General features: G+C 39.1%; 1 protein-coding gene across 2 annotated transcripts in view; it reads left to right on the top strand.

Moving 5' to 3' along the window:
* Positions 1-21,242, top strand: part of xrn2 (5'-3' exoribonuclease 2) — a 54,288-nt gene that overhangs the window by 6,892 nt on the left and 26,154 nt on the right. The window contains exons 9-17 of one of the 2 annotated variants that reach the window (XM_061901378.1): positions 4,369-4,526; positions 5,908-5,982; positions 7,202-7,335; positions 12,252-12,309; positions 12,395-12,502; positions 20,207-20,251; positions 20,334-20,459; positions 20,568-20,612; positions 20,779-20,879. In XM_061901378.1, coding sequence (XP_061757362.1) covers positions 4,369-4,526; positions 5,908-5,982; positions 7,202-7,335; positions 12,252-12,309; positions 12,395-12,502; positions 20,207-20,251; positions 20,334-20,459; positions 20,568-20,612; positions 20,779-20,879 — 850 coding nt within the window. Of the gene's footprint in view, positions 1-4,368; positions 4,527-5,907; positions 5,983-7,201; positions 7,336-12,251; positions 12,310-12,394; positions 12,503-20,206; positions 20,252-20,333; positions 20,460-20,567; positions 20,613-20,775; positions 20,880-21,242 lie in introns of both variants that reach the window. The other variant, XM_061901377.1, reaches the window with a different exon arrangement.

Genomic DNA, 21,242 nt, shown 5'->3' with positions numbered 1-21,242 from the left:
AACATACAATCTATTTAATAGCCAACATTTTAAAAATGAATATACTTCTACACACTGAGTCTATTAACGTGCTTACGCTGCCAAGAGTTAATCAATAGTCAATATACCTGTGTGCAGATTTTTAAACATCAAAAAATTATTTTCTTTTTGAGGAATTGAGATTTTGTTTTTTATAGCTGCTTTTTTAACTCTTCTTTTTAATGCATAAACAAGGTTGTTGTTTTTTAGCATTTTGGCTTTTCCTTTCTTTTAAGTTATAACATACTAGTCGTTTTAATTTTTGTAGCAGCTGAATGAGCAGTAAAGTTACAGCATATATAAATATTTATGAATGAATTAGTCGTCTTTGTTGTTTGTAAGCACATACCTAAAATTACTTTAGCTGCATTGAGAAGTCGATGGAAAAATTAGAGCCATTAAATGTGTATGCTTTATTATCTGATTAGTTGACTAGATAGGATAATTGTTCACAAATCGGCTATCAAAACAATCGTTAGTCACAGCCCTACTGTCAATGCCAACAACAGTTGTTCGGGGGGGATGGTTTTTCAACCTTGACACAGATCCCTTTCCTCACTCCTCTTTCGTACCATTCGTCTATCTGTACATTGTTGTTATCAAAGGAGTGCTGGTAGAATCTTGAGATGAAAACGTAAATAGAAATCTTGAGATGCAGATAGACAGCTGAATAGGTCACAAAAACAATTTGGTGTATGCTATGTATTGTAATGATGGATATACTGATTCATATATTAGAGAAACAAAACAACCACTAAGCCGGCGTATGACACAGCATAGACAAGCAAACTCTTCAGGCCAAGACTACGCTGTCTCCCTGCACCTCAAGGAGAATCAGCACTTTTTGTAAACAAAAATTTACAGATTCTGGACAGGGAGGACAAATGGTTCGAAGAAGGACTGAGGGAAGCCATCTATGTCAGAGTTGCAAATTCATCCTTGAACAGAGGTGGTGGTCTGTGACACCAACTATCTGCCACAAACAACACTGTCCTTTCAACCATTCATAAAATACTCTGCATTTTAGCCTCCAACAAAACAGGAGATAAAAAAATTCTGGTCACAGATGCTCCATTGTGCCATTTTTTACAACTGAATGGAATGTATTACGTGGGTGATTCCGGCGGTTATTTGTCGATCCACAGCAATCGTTCGGCCAAACAATACCTCAATGCTAACCAGGGAAAAATACACTTCGACTGTTTTCGGCATTGACAGTAGGATTGGCCGATGTCCTGCTGTTGAATCGCGTCATTGCTCATCAAAGTCATTCTAAATTATAAATCATGCTTTTCCCCTGGATAACAGGAGGACGTAGCCATAAATCTTGAAGTTGTTCATTTGTGACAATCAATTTATACTCTTAGATGGAAACAGACACGACAACCGAAGACTGCAACTTTTCCTTTTAACCCTTTGTGGGGATTATGATTCTGACATTTTTTGGAATTGTTCATCATTATGAGAGACAAGCAAAGAAAAGGTTTTTGTTTTTTGTGCATTCTAACATGTAAAAAACAGCTTGTTTTAGGTAGCTAGCAATGCAGCCAATGGGAGCAATCAATTGTACCTCTAAATCCCTTTAAAATGCATTCAAAAACCATCAATAATACTTTGTTTATGTTCTGTAACCTGTACAACAACAAAACTTTAGCAATTTTTTTATTGTAAGAGCGAACACTGAGGACCTCTTGTTCTATTGCAGTAAAAACTTTGGCGTGCTTCGGTATTAGACGTAAAAGCTAACTATGGCAAGAGATAAGCTAGGTTCTACGTCAGTATGAACCATGTTTGATTTTGTAATGCTCAACACAAGGCAATAAGACACCAATCTGTACTGACTGAAAAACATAAACAATCATATTACAGTAAAGTATTAGCCCGCATTTCATGTTTTGTTTGTACACAGCTTGCCAGACAGCATATGTACTGTACTTGTAATAACACGAATGACGTGCAGCTTGTATCATGATTTAAACATTTCTTATTACGGTGATTGTGACCATTATTATCACGTTATTATCATCGCAGTATTTTAAATGTGCTCAAAATGTTCAAAAAGTACTTATACTGAAATCTTTTAACTAAGTTTTATTTAAAAGAAAAAAAGAACACACTGATGATGATATACTTGTAGAATAAACATTATTGTAGATATCTGTTACATGTACCTTAAGTAAAAATTAAATTTGCATATGAAAACATAAGCATTATTGACAGAGTAATATGGCAGAAACTAAATACCATAATTAAATACAAATAAATGTAAACAACGCGCATGACGGTCATATGATGTTATTGCATTTTTTTTGTCCTGGTATACAACAATAGTGTTCATTTATGAGTGATCTAGTCTTACACATATCAGATAACACCTCAAATATTTGAAAGTTTCGCAAAGCTGAAGTAAGGTCTTTTGCCATTTTTGACGAAGGAGCATATGCAGCTGCTACTGGAAGGCATCAGTTATTGTATGTGTAACGTTGGTAGATGGTGTATTGTAGCCTTGGCGTCACTGTAAAAAAAGTGAAAAGCAAATTTATTGTTATTTTTATTAGATGCTAATTATTATTTTAATCATCTGACTGACCCACACACAGTGACACACAAACCCTAATGTTACACTTGTAAAAATAAAACACATTGCAGTGTTTCTGCTAGGATTTGTTTTTAACACTAAGTTTTAAAAGTAATGTAAAGTGCAGCAATCATTAACCGTGAGGTGGCTTGCTGCAGTCAGCCACATTTTAAAACTGTCTGCATTACTTTTACAATAAAAAAATAAATAAATCGATTTTTGACATATGCTAATCGATTTTATAATCGTCCGTATCCGAATTACAATGCACTTTCCTTGGAGTCTTTAGGCAATAGCCACTGTTGGAGACTGTACTCGTTCTCAGAGACTTTTTACTTCTGTTGCTCAATGTCAGCGACAAACATCAAGAGCTGCAGAGACCCTGACGTTAAACTTGCTTTGCCTCGCTGCTCCAGCTGTACATTCTCTCCTTGAAAAAAGCGCCACTGTCTTGTTAATATTTTTAATTTCTACATTTTGTAGATCGCTGTTTGCAGGCATATCTCCCAATGTTTTAAATTACGTCCACATCTCAGACATGCTGCCTCCGCTCCAGACAATTGCGTGCGTCTTGCTTATGTCATCACAACATCCACTTTCGACAGTGCTGTTTCAGTCATTAGTCTTTTTTCAGTGGCTGAATTTTCAGTGCATCACTAGTCAAATTAGGTTCATTTATAGAGTACATTAGTTTAATTTGTTTTCACATAAAATAACCCTCATTTTTAAGCTGTGGCGACATTTATTTTGCTGTGGCGATCAAATGCATCTACAAACCCTGGATATGTCAGCAGCCAAATTAGGAGCCTTTGTAACAACAAAAGAGTAGTATTTTTCTACCAATAAAATAGTGTTTAAAATGTAGATTTTAGGCCATAATAATCTTTTTTAACAGGGGTTCTTCAGGAAGTTGTAGTATGGAGGCCCAGAATTTGTTGATAACTGGGCTGTTCTCAGGACATTAAATCAATTGCAAGTGGACTGTTTAGTTTGTTTTGGAAGACGTTTGACATATGTACTCATAAGAGTAGTCTTTGTCAGTTCAAGCTCAAAGATATGCATTGAACAGATCTCGTCTAAGTGCCTGCTGCTAGGGTCCAAACTGTTTATCTTAAAGGGGATATTCACGAAGAGGTAACAATTTGTGGTGTAAAAAAGTTTGTGTACATTGAAAAATGTTCACCGTAGAACTGAATCGTATATACATTTTATTGAATAGTTCTTATCTTTTGGTATCGTTTTTCCGTTTTTAATTATATTGTTTTTAAATTGTATTGTAACCCATGCGGGTTTCACGTTGGCAGAGGGGTTAGTGCGTCTGCCTCACAATACGAAGGTCCTGAGTAGTCCTGGGTTCAATTCCAGGCTCGGGATCTTTCTGTGTGGAGTTTGCATGTCCTCCCGTGAATGCGTGGGTTCCCTCCGGGTACTCCGGCTTCCACCCACTTCCAAAGACATGCACCTGGGGATAGGTTGATTGGCAACACTAAATTGGCCATAGTGTGTGAATGTGAGTGTGAATGTTTTCTATCTGTGTTGGCCCTGCAATGAGGTGGCGACTTGTCCAGGGTGTACACCGCCTTCTGCCCAATCGTAGCTAAGATAGGCACCAGCGCCCCTTGCGACCCCAAAGGGAATAAGCGGTAAAAAATGGGTGGATGTAACCCATGCTTCTACATGTGTATTGAATTGTCCATCACAAAGAGATGTCAACCCTAGCGAAAACCTTGTGTTGAACACACGTTGTGCTAACGGTGTCTGTCTCTGATTAGCTGACCTGATCATGCTTGGCCTGGCCACACACGAGCCCAACTTCACCATCATCAGGGAGGAGTTTAAGCCCAACAAGCCCCGCCCCTGTGCACTCTGTGGACAAATTGGTCATGAGATCAAAGAGTGTCAGGGCATGGCACGGGAGAAGCAAGGAGAGGTGAGAAGCCATTTCCAACGTAATCCTGTTTTAAAGTTCCAGTATAATGGAAAAACACGTTGACTTTATATGCCAAATTGTGTTTCATTATATCCGTTTAACCATATCCAATCATATTTCCAATCCGGAAAATATGTGAAAATACTGCGTAAACATCACAAAATGACACAATTCCAGGCAGCCATTTTGAATATTCCGCTCCTGGTATCTTCTGCGATTTCAGTAGATTCTGGGTTGGATGAAGTCACGGGGGTAACTCACCCGGACCACACTCTAACTAGATCAGCTATATTGGAAATACGCAAAAAATAGGAAAGGGATGTGCGGGCTATCATTCACAATCCCTATGTAAAACAAGAACACATGTTTTTCCTCTTTTTATGCATTCAAAATCGTAAATACATTTTTTTTTTATTCTGCTAACAATTGAGTAAATGGGGGCTCCTCTATTCACAAAGCCCTCTAAATAACCATACAATACTCTCCAACAATACCCCATTTACATATCTTGACCTGAATATTGACCAAATATTAGCGATATTAATACAAACGCTAACTCAGACAGACATATTTTTTTGCAGCACATTGATAACAGAGAGCTTATCTTGCTATATTGAGCACCAGCCGCCCTGCTGCTGCATCGTGTCTCTGCTAGTGGAAATTTATTCAAGATTATAAATCATGCTTTTCACCTGGATAATGGTAAGTAAATAAGAAGTTCATTTGTGACATTCGATTGATACCCTCAGTGGGAGACAGAAGCGACAACCAAGGACAATGTTTGCAGGCAACAACTTTTCCTTATAATCCATTGTGTGTACGATGATTGATTCTTAATCTAAACGGGAAATGAGAACATCCTATCAGTTGGCATCACAGCAAAAGCAGACATTGTACAGTAAATGACTGTTTTATGGTGTTTGTAGTTTGTAATTCTTGTTCAGCACTTAGCAATACTGCTACATGCTACTTAGTGTTTCATTAAAGCTGGACCTGTTAGGCACCAACTTTTAAATTTTGTAGTTAATCCTCATATTGAGATTAAAAAGTATTCGATTTTGGATCATACGTTTACCTCAAGAGTAATTGTTGTGGGCCCACACAAAGTCTGCTTGATTAGCATTGTTGTTGATGGGGAAGGGATCTGTTGATCCCACTTCTGTCAGAGATCACTTGACTGGCTTGCTCATCTTTTAGAATAGCTCGGAAATCTCTGGTATTCATATTATTTTGATCAAATCTATTTACTTGCAAACTTTGTAAGTCTTTTGGTGTTATAAATCCAACATATATGATAATAGCTTCAATATTAAGGCAATTTGTTTTTCCATTACACTGGTATTCGAAGCTTTCATTAATCAAACAATAAATTTTTTTGCAGCATGATGAATTTGCAGATACACTGCCAGTGTCTGAGCAGGAGTTCATCTTCATCAGACTGTGTGTGCTGAGAGAGGTATATGTGCACTCTGCATGTCACGTCATGTCTTTGTCACGAGTGGCCAAAGCGCGGCCTTGGGGGTGGGGACATTGAAGTGAAGTGAATTATATTTATATAGCGCTTTTCTCTAGTGACTCAAAGCGCTTTACATAGTGAAACCCAACATCTAAGTTACATTTATTAAACCAGTGTGGGTGGTACTGGGAGCAGGTGGGTAAAGTGTCTTGCCCAAGGACACAACGGCAGTGACAAGGATGGCGGAAGCGGGAATCGAACCTGCAACCGTCAAGTTGCTGGCACGGCCGCTCTACCAACCGAGCTATGGGCAATTTTGGATCATACCAAGTTTATTGGCCCACGACATATGAAAAAAAATACCATTAATTATGAGTAAGGTAAATGACTATATATTTCGCTCAAGGTTTCCCTTAGATTGCCACTAAATACGTGTCGGTAGGGGTGTAGCTAGGGGCGTGGTCAGTATGACATCCTCACATATATGCCGTCATGATCATTTTGATGTACAATGATGCATATATTTTCCTTAATAGCCGGTATGGCTCGGTTGGTAGAGTGGCCGTGCCAGCAACTTGAGGGTTGCAGGTTCGATTCCCGCTTCCGCCATCCTAGTCACTGCCGTTGTGTCCTTGGGCAAGACACTTTACCCACGTGCTCCCAGTGCCACCCACACTGGTTTAAATGTAACTTAGATATTGGGTTTCACTATGTAAAGCGCTTTGAGTCACTAGAGAAAAGCGCTATATAAATATAATTCACTTCACTTCACTTAAAACGGCCAAACAAAAGTTTCATATATATTTAAAAACAAATGTGTGTTATTACTTAATATCATTTTGTCTTATATTGTTTTTCTCTATAATTCAAATGTTACTGATTATTGTTAAAGGGTAAAACGCATACTCTCTTGTAGTTTAGTTTGCCAAACTTGTAACCAAAATTTTGAATTAAAGATTTAAAATAAATTGTGGTGGTTTATTGATATTCTACACAAAGGTCACTGTAAAACTAAGCACACTAAGGAAAATACATTATATATACACATGAAGTGCACATACATGTGAGAATCACGTTAATAATACAACTTGGTATAAACTGAAAAAAGCAATATTGTGAAACCTCAATTTATGTACTTAATTGGTTATTGTACATGGTTTATGGAAATTATTGTCTGCGCGTCATGCTGACACAGTCATGGTGCTGTGATGTGTTTCAGTACTTGTCTCGAGAGCTGACTATGGCCAGTCTTCCCTTTCCTTTTGACTTTGAGAGGAGCGTTGATGACTGGGTTTTCATGTGCTTCTTTGTTGGAAATGACTTCCTTCCTCACCTGCCGTCCTTAGAAATCAGGTGATGTATACATTTTTATTAGAACGTCGTAATGTGCTGGTACATCCGTCCTTAGATGCATGGCAGTGTTGCTCGTGATGAGCAATTGTACACAACTTGGTAACACTTTAGTATGGCGAACACCTGTTCACCATTAATCAGTTGCTTAATAACATGCAAATTAGTAACATATTGGCTCTTAATTAGTCATTATTAATTACTTGTTAATTCCTTATTCTGCATGGCCTTATTGTACAACTAATAAGCCATTAACTAAGAGTGTTTGCTCAATAACCTCAGAATTATTGCTTATTAGTAACCCTAACCCTTATATGTTCCCCTAGTGTCCAAATAACTCTAAATTAAGTTTTTTTTTACTTTAAGAAGAAACTAATTAATAGTGAATATGTTCCCCATACTAAAGTGTTACCCAAAACTTTAATGTGTCTATGAATGTGTATCTATTTGCGTGTATGTACAGTGGGGCAAAAATTATTTAATCAGTCACCAATTGGGCAAGTTCTCCCACTTAAAAAGATGAGGCCTGGCGCTATCCCAGCTGTAATCTGTGATATTTCTACCTGAATAAATGCTTCTGATATTCTGTACATTACATGTTGTACAAGTTAATGGTCTTAGTATTGCTGCATGACAATATTTTAACCTTCTCTATTAATTAATAAAATGTAATATTGACCCTGCTAATCATTCTGTTACTGAGGACTTGACCAGAACATATTATAAAACAATTTACACAATATTTCAACCAGCAAACCCCACCCGTCCTCATATACCGCAACTGTTGTGCTAGCATTTCTTTAGGTGCAATTATCAGAGAATAACATTACAAAACATCTCTAACAAAGCATGATCGTAATGTGATACGTTTTTTAACATATTTTGTCAAAACAGTGTTTTCCCTAAATTGCCCAAATACCTGTGGCTGTGGGGGCGTGGTCGATATGTAATCACATGATTTACTATAATGCATAATCCTTTATAAATCTTTTAAGTATCGTATTGACATATAATTTTGTTCTTACATATCTTTTTGTATTTTTTAATTGTTGCTGCCTGTCTATGTACTTTGTTGCAATTTTTTTTTTAAGCGATTTTATTATTTCTTTTAGTCAGTCTTTCATTAATAAAGAGGACTGGCTATTTTTGGTGTTATTGGCGACTGTACTCGTGTTTAAGGACTGTTAAGATTTTGTCACGCCATGTCCATGACGAAAAGCGAGCTGAGAGCTTGACGTCACACATGCTTTGCGTTGCAGGGAACCTTTCTCATTAAAAGCTTCTAATGTCATCTTAAATTGTGAAGATAGCTGTCCGCAGGTAAATCTTGGCTATTATAAAGTACGTCTACAGTGCGGACACGCTGCCTCCGCTTTAGATAAAACCCGTGTTTATAGCTTATATCATCACAATATCGCGTTGTTCTTTTCCAAAAACCGTGTACTTCAGTGCAACTGTTTGGCCAACAAAAATAAACAAGAGTGATCCCTCTCAAATTTAATATACAATCTTTGTGCCTAACCGAAAACTCAGCCCGCGTTCAATTCGCTGAAATGATAAAACATTTTAGCTAGTATTGATGTTGTTGGAACACTAACAGATAGCAGGTAAAATAAAGAACGAGTGACGATCCCAGGAAACAAACTGCAGACTTTATAAACAAGCTGTGGCAACGTTCCCGACACATCGCCTGCTGCATGGTAACTCTGTCCCAGCAGCTGACGGAAGGACGCTAGTGGCACGTTTAAAATTAAACCGCATCAAATAATTTTCTCCTCAAATAGCATTTCGCTCTTTAACGCATACCGAGACTCCACAGATGTAGAAGCGATTGTAGTTCAGTTTTTGATGTGTTAGTTAAGGTGGTGTCTCTCCGGCGGACAGGCTGGGGAAGGGTGTGGGTGGGTGTAAGGATCGGTGTAACTCAGTCTGTCGCCATCACGTCTCCACCTCGTCTCTGCCACCACAGCTTGGGGGGCAATAGACTACAGACTGCTGTGAAGTAGGCTTATTTCGTGGCGTGAAGAAGCCTACAACTTTTGGTTGTTTTCCGCTCCATTTGCTGAATGGTGATATATCTAATATAAAATATTTGATATTGATTATATATATATCTCAATAATTTTTTCGTGAAGTAATAACAAAACAGTCCTAGTTACCTAAGATACTAAGCATGTCATTACTATGACTTAGTAAGTCAAAAAAATGAGTTACTGTAAGTAAGCGTTTGGAAATAAAGAGTTAAAAGTGGGGCCACATGCTGACATATGTTAAACTCATCATGCTTAATTTATTACTGCATTTGGGAAGCCTGTAATTGATTTTTATTATGTAAATGTTATATTTTTATCAACATGTGATAGCAGGGACCCTGCCATTCAAAACCAGGCTGCTACATTACTCATGATTAATGTAACTATAGGCTAATGTAACTATAACCATCTGAATGGTTACACGCTCCGCGTGTAGCCATTCATATGGTTCTGTGCGTGGCACAATGCTTGGTGCTGCAGAGACGTACTGACAGAAGCAGAGGCACAACTAAGCTGAGCAGCTTGTTAAGACTTTAGTTTAGGCGGTGGCCCTTTGTTGTTAAGGCCTTAACAAAGCGTTGAGGGAAACCCTGAAGTTATACAAAGCAATCAGCTCGGTTAACTCGGAGGGAGCATTTTCGTGAAGTTGCAACCATGTTTCGAGAAGTGAATGGCTCTAATGCACAGGCACTTCAGTTTGCAGGAAGTAGACAGTGTTGCCTAAATGCATTAATAAATGACGTTTTTTGGGTAATTAAACATTTAAACGGTATTACTGTCTGGACTTTTAAAGGTTTGTCATTATACCCTTTACCGTTACATCCCTAATGTGTATATGTATGTTTGTATATTTGTGTGTATGTATGTTTGTATGTATACCGTATTTTTCATAGTGTGGCCGGGGGTGCGACATATACTCCGAAGCAACTTATGTGTTGATTTATTAACACATTATCGTAAAATATCAAATAATATTATTTATCTCATCCGCGGATGAGACGAAGAAAATGTCAGCAATCATCACACACACGTCAACCAATAGGAATTTGGCGGGGTAGCGTCATGGCAGAAGTGCATTGTGGGTCACGGAATGCTAACTACTCTATGCTACTGGCGTAGCTATTAAAATGGATAATTTCATCGTTGGCGGTAACTTATAAAAACTGAGAAGGGCTGAACAAAAATGGCACCGAAAAGTAGATAATGTACTGCAGATTACAAGCTGGACATAGTGAAATAAATATGCAGCAGAAAACGACAAGAGGAAGCGGCGCATACCTTTGGAGTTGACATAGAGTTGTTTAGAAGCGACATCAAGGTAGAAGATTTCATCGGATTTATCGATTAGGAATGACAGATTGGTAAACGTATAGCATGTTCTATATGTTATAGTTATTTGAATGACTCTTACCATAATATGTTACGTTAACATACCAGGCACGTTCTCAGTTGGTTATTTATGCGTCATATAACGTACACTTATTCAGCCTGTTGTTCACTATTCTTTATTTATTTTAAATTGCCTTTCAAATGTTTATTCTTGGTGTTGGATTTTATCAAATAAATTTCCCCCAAAAATGCGACTTATACTCCAGTGCGACGTATATAGGTTTTTTTCGTTCTTTATTATGCATTTTTGGCCGGTGCGACGTATACTCCGGTGCAACTTATAATCAAAAAAATATGGTATATATGTAACGTATTTTTCGGACTATAAGTCGCAGTTTTTTCATAGTTTGGCCGGGGGTGCGACATATACTCGAGCGATTTATGTGTGAAATTATTAACACATTAGCGTAAAATATAAAATATTATTATTTATCTCATTCGCGGAAGCGACAAAGAAGATGTCAGCAATCGTCACACACGTCAACCAATAAGAATTCGGCGGGGGAGTGTCATGGCAGAAGTGCATTGTGAGTCATGGAATGCTAACTGGTATATGTTATATGCTACCGCCGTAGCTATTAAAATGGATCATTTAATTGTTGGCGGTAACTTATAAAAACTGACAAGGGCTGAACAAAAATGGCACCGAAAAGGAAATCATATACTGCAGATTACACAATATCAAATAAGATTATTTATCTCATTCCCGGAAGAGACAAAGAAAATGTCAGCAATCGTCACACACACGTCAACCAATAAGAATTCAGCGGGGGAGGGTCATGGCAGAAGTGCATTGTGGGTCATGGTATGCTAACTGCTATATGCTACTACGGTAGCTATTAAAATGGATTATTTAATCGTTGGCGGTAATTTATAAAAACTGAGAAGGGCTGAACCAAAATGACACCGAAAAAGGAAATCATGTACTGCAGATTACAAGCTGGACGTAATGAAATAAGCAGCAGAAAACGACAAGAGGAAGCGGCGCATACCTTTGGAGTTGGCAGAGTTGTTTAGAAGCGACATCGAGGAAGAAAATTTCATCGGATTTATCGATTAGTAGTGACAGATTGTTTCGTAAACGTATAGCATGTTTTATATGTTATAGTTCTTTCAATGACTCTTACCAGAATATGTTACGTTAACATATCAGGCATGCTCTAAGTTTGTTATTTATGCGTCATATAATGTACACTTTTTCAGCCTGCTGTTCACTATTCTTTATTTATTTTAAATTGCCTTTCAAATGTCTATTCTTGGTGTTGGATTTTATCAAACAAATTTCCTCCAAAAATGCGATTTACACTCCAGTGCGACGTATATGTTTTTTTCCTTCTTTATTATGCATTTTCGGCCGGTGCGGCGTATACCCCGGAGCGATTTATTTTCGGAAAAATACGGTATATATATATTTGTATAAATGTATGTATGTATATGTATGGACATAGCTTGTTAGGTTGTTTTGAAGTTTGAGCTTTGCAATGACCTGTCTTTCAGAGAGGGGGCTATTGATCGACTGGTCAGAATCTACAAAGATGTTGTTCACGAAACTGAAGTGCGTACAGTGTAATCCGAGTGTCACATCGTAGCTGCAGGGCTTGCTCGAAAATATGACTGCTGATGAAGCTGTTTCTATGCAGGGCTACCTGACGCATGACGGCTATGTGAACCTTGAGCGAGTTGAGATGATCATGCAGGCAGTGGGTGTAGCGGAGGACAACATCTTCAAAAAACGCAAAGAAGATGATGTAAGTCTTGTTAACTTAAATAGTCTGTTTTGCAACTTGCTCACACTTACTTTTTCATAGCAAAAAATATATCAAGAACACTACCGGCTAGGTTTTGTAACTTAGTGGTTTAACAGAACACAGTTTGATTACAAGTAAGATATGTATCTGCGGCAAGCTGTGTAAAAAAAACATGACTTAAAAATCCATCAGGCCAGAATGAAATGTTAAGAACGGGAGGGTGAGGTGCAATGCACACATTCTGAACCTGGTGAGATGCAGGAGGAACCCGGTCAGGAGGCACCCCACAGATCACAGTCCCTCCATGTACTGGAGTCTCGCTATCCCCACAGAGTAGTTCCACAGAAACTGATTAAGTGGCCCCTACCAAGCAGACGGAGTGAATGACTGCAGTTGTGTTGATGAGGGTGTGTCCAAAATCATCCAAGCCACAGCCAAAGGAGATGTCGACAGCAGACTCCAAGCATCGGGCACCATCATCGTCATCTAAGGCTCATAAAGATTTGGACAAACTGAGAAGGCTAACATCGAGACCATCCATGAACTGCAGGGCCACTAAAATAGACCAAGAGTGAGGAAACGAGCAACCTTTATTGTATATACCAACCGGTTTGCTAAACACCTGCTTGGGAACAAGTGCTGTAGGTCTCGAGTGCCCAAGAGAGGAAATGAATCGCTTCCTCCAGAACACCATGAGCGACCCATTGAGGAGACAATACTTATAACCCAACAAAGCGCTCATCAGCCCTGCTTCACCAACAGTAGATTTCATTTGACAGAGCCTAGTCTAAAGGAGGTTGAAGAGGTATTTAAGAAAGCCCGATAAGCATCTTCCCCAAGCCCTATCGGTGTACCTTACATCATCGTCTAAAAACGCTACTCAAAGCTTCCTCGGCACGTCTGGAAGACCTTCCAGGTGATGAAAGGAGTAAGGTGGAAAAACAGTGGATGTGTGCAATGTAAGTTTGGATTCCCAAGAAGGAGGGCCCAAAAAACAGCAACTATTTTCGAACAGTCTCTCTATTGAGTGTGAAAGGGAAGGTCTTCTTCAGTGTCGTCTCCCAAAGACTGACTGAGTTTCTCCTTAAAGTACCAGCAGAGTGAAAAAACAAGTTTATTTTGTATGCTTAATTGATTCATTGTATCTATTAAATGGTAAATGGGTTGTACTTGTATAGCGCTTTTCTACCCCTTTTTTTTAAGGAGCCCAAAGCGCTTAGACAGTATTTCCACATTCGCCTATTCACACACACATTCACACACTGACACCAGGAGCTGCCATGCAAGGCGCTCACCAGGACCCATCAGGAGCAAGGGTGAAGTGTCTTGCCCAAGGACACAACGTACGTGACTAGGATGGTAGAAAGTGGGGATTGAACCAGTAACCCTCAGATTGCTGGCACAGCCACTCTACCAACTTCGCCACGCCGTCTCCTATTAAATATATTCAATTGTGCTTACATTTCCACAAAGTATGTGAAAACACTATTTAAACCTCACAAAATGCCACAAATTTAGCCATTTTGAATATTGCGCTCTGAATACCTTCGGCTATTTTCAGAGAGACATTACTCGATTGTTGATACTGAAAATACGCAAACATTGTAGAGATGTGCTCTTTATCATTCACAATCTTTATGTAAGTCAAGAACACATATGCTTGACTTTTTTTATGCATTTGATATCGTAAATAAATAGCTAACAATTGAGTCAACGAATAGAAGGTCCTCTGTTGCGCTCATTATACCCTCTAAAATCATCCTGAGACCGCCATCAAAACAACTCAGACTATTTTAGTGGCGCATATACTAGTTTACGTTGCTGTTTTTGACATACTATAAGCCGGCAGCTACTTCTACTTTGTCTCAAAATTGCTATAAGTACATTCTAAATCACAATTTATGCATCGCTCACCTGGTAGTCGACAAATATGGCAATGGTCTGGCAGGCTGTTCGACTTTAACATCGTTGTGTGATTGTGAAAAAAAAACTAACAAAAGACGCTGGAAGTTGTTTTTCGTGAGAATTGCAATTTATTGTTCATCTAAATGGGATTATGTGAGCGTCCCATTTGTCGCCATCCCAGCGAGAGTGGAAATATTACACTGTTTGTTTTATTATGGTTTAAATTGTTTGTATGTTGAGCAACTAGCAATGGTGCGGATGAGAGTGTCACAATAAAGCTGCATCTGCTGGGTAGCAGTCGGCTTTTAAAGTTTATTGCTCATCTTCTTTGTGTTCGGGCTCAAAAATATAAGGTTCTGGAACATAATTTTTCCCAAAGTAATCAATGATAGTTCTCACAAAGTTTGCTTGATTAGCATAGTTGTTGATAGGGAACGGATCTTTCTTTTCCGAGTGCGACATTACGTGACTAGTTTCTTTCTCTCAAAATTGCTCAGAAATCTCTGTTAAAATTGATATCATTTTGAACATGTCTATTTATTCACAAACTTTGGAAGTGTTTAGGTGTCATAAATCATATGTGTGTGATAATAGCTTCAATAAAAAGGCAAGTTCTTTTTCCACTCTACTACTGGAAAACTACATTGACACTTCAGTGCAGAAGAGTGGGATCCCTTGAGCTCCAAGCTGAAACGAGCACACTAGTGTAATCACACAGTTCATCAGAGAGGCCCACAAGAACTAAGGATATAAATCTTTGATGTACGATTAAATTTGCATCGCGATGCATGGGTTACGATGTGATTCTAAAAGGTTTTGTTTATACAACTGAACGATTCGATTTGATTTAGTGTATGAACGATTTGATGCAACTCAATTTAGTGTCTTAACGATTCATTAAGACTATATGAATGATCTACTTCATTGCAGGGCCAACACAGATAGCATATTTGAAATAAATTTTAAACCATAACCAAATGATTGATCACCCACGCCGAGAGCTGTCTGCATTTGCCACCCCAATGGTATACACACGGATTAAACTAGATCTTAGTTGAAAGAAAAAGGTTTGATTGATTGAGAAGTTTATTGACATCTTAAATAATTTAATCCATGTAATGCTTTAAAAAGGCAAATGGATGGCACAAAAAGCCAAAAGGCTTGTTTCCATTTTGGACCATTAAATATTCATCACATTTGATACATTCAATAATAAAAGATATATAACCTGTAGCATGTATATAAAAATATGTTAAAAAAAATAGATAAACTATGTACATATACACAGTATACCTGTCAGGTGATTTGAAAAACAATATATATAAAAAATGGGGGGGGTATATACACTATGTACATGACACTATGCACATGTTGACTCCAAGACTGTGCTAAACAGAATGAGAAAATATATATACACTATAGCCACATACAGTGGGGCAAAAAAGTATTTAGTCAGCCACCGATTGTGCAAGTTCTCCCACTTAAAATGATGACAGAGGTCTGCAATTTTCATCACAGGTACACTTCAACTGTGAGAGACAGAATGTGAAAAAAATTCCAGGAATTCACATTGTAGGAATTTTAAAAAAAATATTTGTAAATTATGGTGGAAAATAAGTATTTGGTATTCACATTGTAGGAATTAAAAAAAAAATATTTGTAAATAATGGTGGAAAATAAGTATTTGGTCAACCATTCAAAGCTCTCACTGATGGAAGGGGGTTTTGGCTCAAAATCTCACGATACATGGCCCCATTCATTCTTTCCTTAACATGTATCAATTGTCCTGTCCCCTTAGCAGAAAAAAAAACCCCAAAGCATGATGTTTCCACACCCATGCTTCACAGTAGGTATTGTGTTCTTGGGATGCAACTCAGCATTCTTCTTCCTCCAAACACGACGAGTTGAGTTTATACCAAAATGGATACATGGATGATACAGCAGAGGATTGGGAGAATGTCATGTGGTCAGATGAAACCAAAATAGAACTTTTTGCCTTTTCTTTTTGAAATGACACAGTTAGTCATATGAAGCCCTCTGGTTCTCCTGCAGATGCCCTCCCACCTCGCCTGTTTAAGGAGCTACTTGCTACTATTGGATCAAGTGTCCTTAACATTATCAATAGTAGCCTCTCTTCTGGAATAGTTCCAGTAGAGTTTAAACATGCAGTGGTACGACCTCTACTTAAAAAAACAAGCTTTGACCCCTCTCTCCTCTAACCTTGGACCTATCTCTAATCTTCCATACATTTCCAAAATAATAGAGAAGGTTGTCTACAGTCAGTTGTTGCCCTTCTTAGAGGATAATGGTATCACTGAGCTGTTCCAGTCCGGTTTTAAAGCCATCTACAGCACAAAGTCAGCGCTTCTAAAAGTTTTTAACGATATATGTTGTTCTGGTGCTTTTAGATCTGTCTGCTGCGTTCGACACTGTTGACCACACCGCCTTAATCACTCGTCTTGAGAACTGTGTGGGTATTAAGGGCGCCGCCCTCAACTGGTTCCGGTCGTACCTAACCGACAGGAGTTTCTGTGTAAAAATAGACAGTTTTATGTCTTCCACAGCTCCTTTACCACATGGGGTCCCCCAGGGCTCTATCCTTGACCCAATCTTTTTTGCGCTTTACCTTCTCCCCCTTGGTTCTATTTTTAGGAAGTACGGTATTGCATTTCATTTTTATGCCGATGATTGCCAGATGTATTTACCCATGGCACAAAATAACACTGTTCAACGTCTCATTGACTGCCTGCACGACATCAAAGCTTGGCTTTCAGCTAACTTCCTGAGCCTAAATGAAGACAAAACAGAAGTTATGTTGTTCGGTCCAAGTCGCTCTCCCTCCCCCAACGTTGACCTCGGCACTCTGACCCCGTATCTCAGCGACTGTGTTACAAACCTGGGGGTAAAGTTCAACTCAGATTTTAACTTCGAAAAACAAATCAGCAGCGTCATTCAAAAAAGCTTTTATCAACTACGCCAAATAGCGAAAGTGAAACCGCTTCTATCAGGACATGATCTCGAGAAATTAATCCACGCCTTTATCTCGAATCGTTTAGACTACTTCAATGTCCTATATGTAGGCATTAGCCAGGGCTCCCTCGCCCGCCTGCAGCTCGTGCAGAACTCTGCTGCTCGTCTGCTAACACAGACCCGCAGACGTGAGCACATCACCCCTATATTAGCATCCCTTCACTGGCTCCCTGTGCGTTACCGAATCAATTTTAAACTCCTCCTATTTGTTTTTAAATGTCTAAACAACCTCGCGCCAACATATCTCTTCGACTTACTTCAGCCTTACTGCCCCACCCGATCCCTAAGATCAGCTGCTACTGACGGTCCCTGACACAAGTCTGAAGCTTAGAGGTGACAGAGCTTTCGCCACTGCTGCTCCCAAGCTCTGGAACGACCTGCCTCTGAGTGTTAGACAAGCCTCCTCTCTTCCTGTTTTTAAATCTCTCTTAAAAACATACTTTTATTCCATGGCTTTTAACACTGAGTGATATCCATCCTGCAATGGCGCCCCATTATACACCTGCTGTGAACCTTTTTTATGTTTTATTTATTTATTTTTTTATCATGTTCTGTTTGTGTTGTGTTGTGTTTGCTCGGTTGTCATTTTTAACCTGCCCATTGTCTAGCACTTTGGCTACCCCTGTGGTCAATTTTAAATGTGCTATATAAATAAAGTTGATTTGATTTGATTTGACTTCTAATAAACAAAATCATCGATATGAACAAAATGACAGGTGTCAGTTGTTGGCGTATATTGACTCGATCGAACATGGCGCAAATGTCTGTTACAAGATACTGCAGTAGTTAACAGTAGGGATGTATTGGTACTCTGCATAATCCCTATTGAATGATATGAACAAATTAATTGTAGATTTCTTTTTTTTTAACATATTGCCCAGCCCTATGATAAAATATACATTCGATGGCCGTTAAAACAAACTATCCAAATCGCAATCTTTAGCTAACAGCAACCTAAGCGAATGCGCATGCATGTACGATTGTAGTTATGTCATTACGTCATCGAAGCCAAAAAAGGGCAGAATGTAACGCTTAAAAATACATCGGAATGTTAGCACTTTCTTGACGTCTGTAAATTTTGCAAACAGCCTCGTCTAAGACATGAGAACCACTTGACGAGACTGTGTGGTGTTTATTCTTTCATTCAAGGACGATGTTCATTTGATGTGGTCGTCTTAACTTACAAACCCCGTTTCCATATGAGTTGGGAAATTGTGTTAGATGTAAATATTAACGGATTACAATGATTTGCAAATCCCTTCCAACCCATATTCAGTTGAATATACTACAAAGTCAACATAGTTGATGTTCAAACACATAAACTTTATTTTCTTTTTGCAAATAATAATTAACTTAGAATTTCATGACTGCAACACGTGCCAAAGTAGTTGGGAAAGGGCATGTTCACCACTGTGTTACATGGCCTTTCTTTTTAACAACACTCAGTAAACGTTTGGGGACAGAGAAGACACATTTTTTAAGTTTCTCAGGTGGAATTCTTTCCCACTCTTAATTGATGTACAGCTTAAATTGTTCAACAGTCCAGGGGTCTCCGTTGTGGTTTTTTAGGCTTCATAATGCGCCACACATTTTCAAAGGGAGACAGGTCTGGACTACAGGCAGGCCAGTCTAGTACCCGCACTCTTTTACTATGAAGCCACGTTGATGTAACACGTGGCTTGGTATTGTCTTGCTGAAATAAGCAGGGGCATCCATGGTAATGTTGCTTGAATGACAACATATGTTGCTCCAAAACCTGTATGTACCTTTCAGCATTAATGGGGCCTTCACAGATGTGTAAGTTACCCATGTCTTGGGCACCCCCATACCATCACAGATGTTGGCTTTTCAACTTTGCGCCTATAACTATCCGGATGGTTCTTTTCCTCTTTGGTCCCGAGGACACGACGTCCACAGTTTCCAAAAACAATTTGAAATGTGGACTCGTAGGACTACAGAACACTTTTCCACTTTGTATCAGTCCATCTTAGATGAGCTCAGGCCCAGCGAAGCCAACGGCGTTTCTGGGTGTTGTTGATTAACAGTTTTCGCCTATCATAGGAGAGTTTTAACTTGCACTTACATATTTAGCGACCAACTGTAGTTACTGACAGTGGGTTTCTGAAGTGTTCCTGAGCCCAAGTGGTAATATTCTTTACACACTGATGTCGGTTTTTGATGAAGTACAGCCTGAGGGATCGAAGGTCACGGGCTTAGCTGCTTACGTGCAGTAATTTCTCCAGATTCTCTGAACCCTTTGATGATATTACGGACTGTAGATGGTGAAATCCCTGAATTCCTTGCAATAACTGTTTGAGAAAGGTTTTTCTTAAACTGTTCAACAATTGGCTCACGCATTTGTTGACAAAGGGGTGTACCTCGCCCCATCCTTTCTTGTGAAAGACTGAGCATTTTTTGGGAAGCTGTTTTTATACCGAATCACGGCACCCACCTGTTCCCAATTAGCCTGCACACCTGTGGGATGTTCCAAATAAGTGTTTGATGAGAATTCCTCAACTTTATCAGTATTTATTGCCACCTTTCCCAACTTCTTTGTCACGTGTTGCTGGCATCAAATTCTAAAGTTAATGATTATTTGCAAGAAAAAGTTTATCAGTTCGAACATCAAATATGTTGTCTTTGCAGTGCATTCATTTGAATATGGGTTGAAAATGATTTGCAAATCATTGTATTCCGTTTATATTTACATCTAACACAAGTTCTCAACTCATAGAAACGGGGTTTGTAAATCTGTCATTTGTCTCATAGGAAAGCTTCAAGAGAAGGATGAAAGATAAACGAAGCCGGATGAAGGTGAGTATCTTGGAGGGATTTGGACTTCTTTAACTGCACCTCTCTGCTCACCAGACTTCCCCTTTTTCTTGAACATATGCAGCGTCAAGGCCCCGCCTACCTCACAACAGGCCATTTCGCTCCTCATGCGCTGGGGAGAGGACGCCAGCCTGATGCTGTGGAGAACGCTCGTCACCAAGCCTATGACATGAGGATGCAGTCCAACAGGGTGTGTTGCTGTTAGGCTATGAAAGAACAAAAAAACACTTCTATAGTTTGGAAAAAAGTTCCGCCTCCATCAGAAACAGTCGTTGTTTTAATAATTTTTTTTGTTCAGGACGCCGCCCAGTCCCTGAAGGCCATGTTAAGGAATGGTGCAAATGTGAGTTGTGCATGTTTCTTTTAAACAAACTTTCAATTCTAGTTCTCACTAACACATGATGCCAATGAAAAGGCAGTGGATGTTTTAAAGAGCTGAAGCACTGACATGGCAATCACCAGGACAACAAGTCATGTGTCTGCTGTTCATGTTATGTGCATCGTAGCAGGGCACGTCATCTGCAGGCCCCACTGATGACGCCAATAACAGAGGTATGAAGAGGAAGAGTGCAGACAGTGACGATGAGCCTGAACCAGAAGACAACGTCAGGTAAATGCTCTTGGGCGGGATGGGCAGGGCCTGAGGCTTGGGTTTAGTTTGTCATCAGTTTGTAAAACAAAGCAAAGAGTGACTGATGATAACATGACTATGCTGTAACAAGCAGGACCGGAAACATACTCATTAAAATGCAACACAAGCTGTTTATCTACACAAGAGACACAAACACACACACACACACACTTCTCTCCTGGTTATTAGGATGGAAAGCAGGAATGTGCTAGTAAATTCCAGTGTGACGCACTTAACACATTCGCTAAATCCATGGGGATGAATTGGTATTCATGGAGACATCCCCTTCAAGGGGGCGGAGCTCCCTGCAGCCCATGGCGATCATCAGCAGCACAGATGCTC

This window comes from Nerophis ophidion, linkage group LG05, assembly GCF_033978795.1.
Source record: "Nerophis ophidion isolate RoL-2023_Sa linkage group LG05, RoL_Noph_v1.0, whole genome shotgun sequence".
Taxonomy (NCBI): Eukaryota; Metazoa; Chordata; class Actinopteri; order Syngnathiformes; family Syngnathidae; genus Nerophis; species Nerophis ophidion.
Note: the sequence above shows the minus strand (reverse complement) of the source record. Positions and strands in the feature narration are given on the sequence as shown.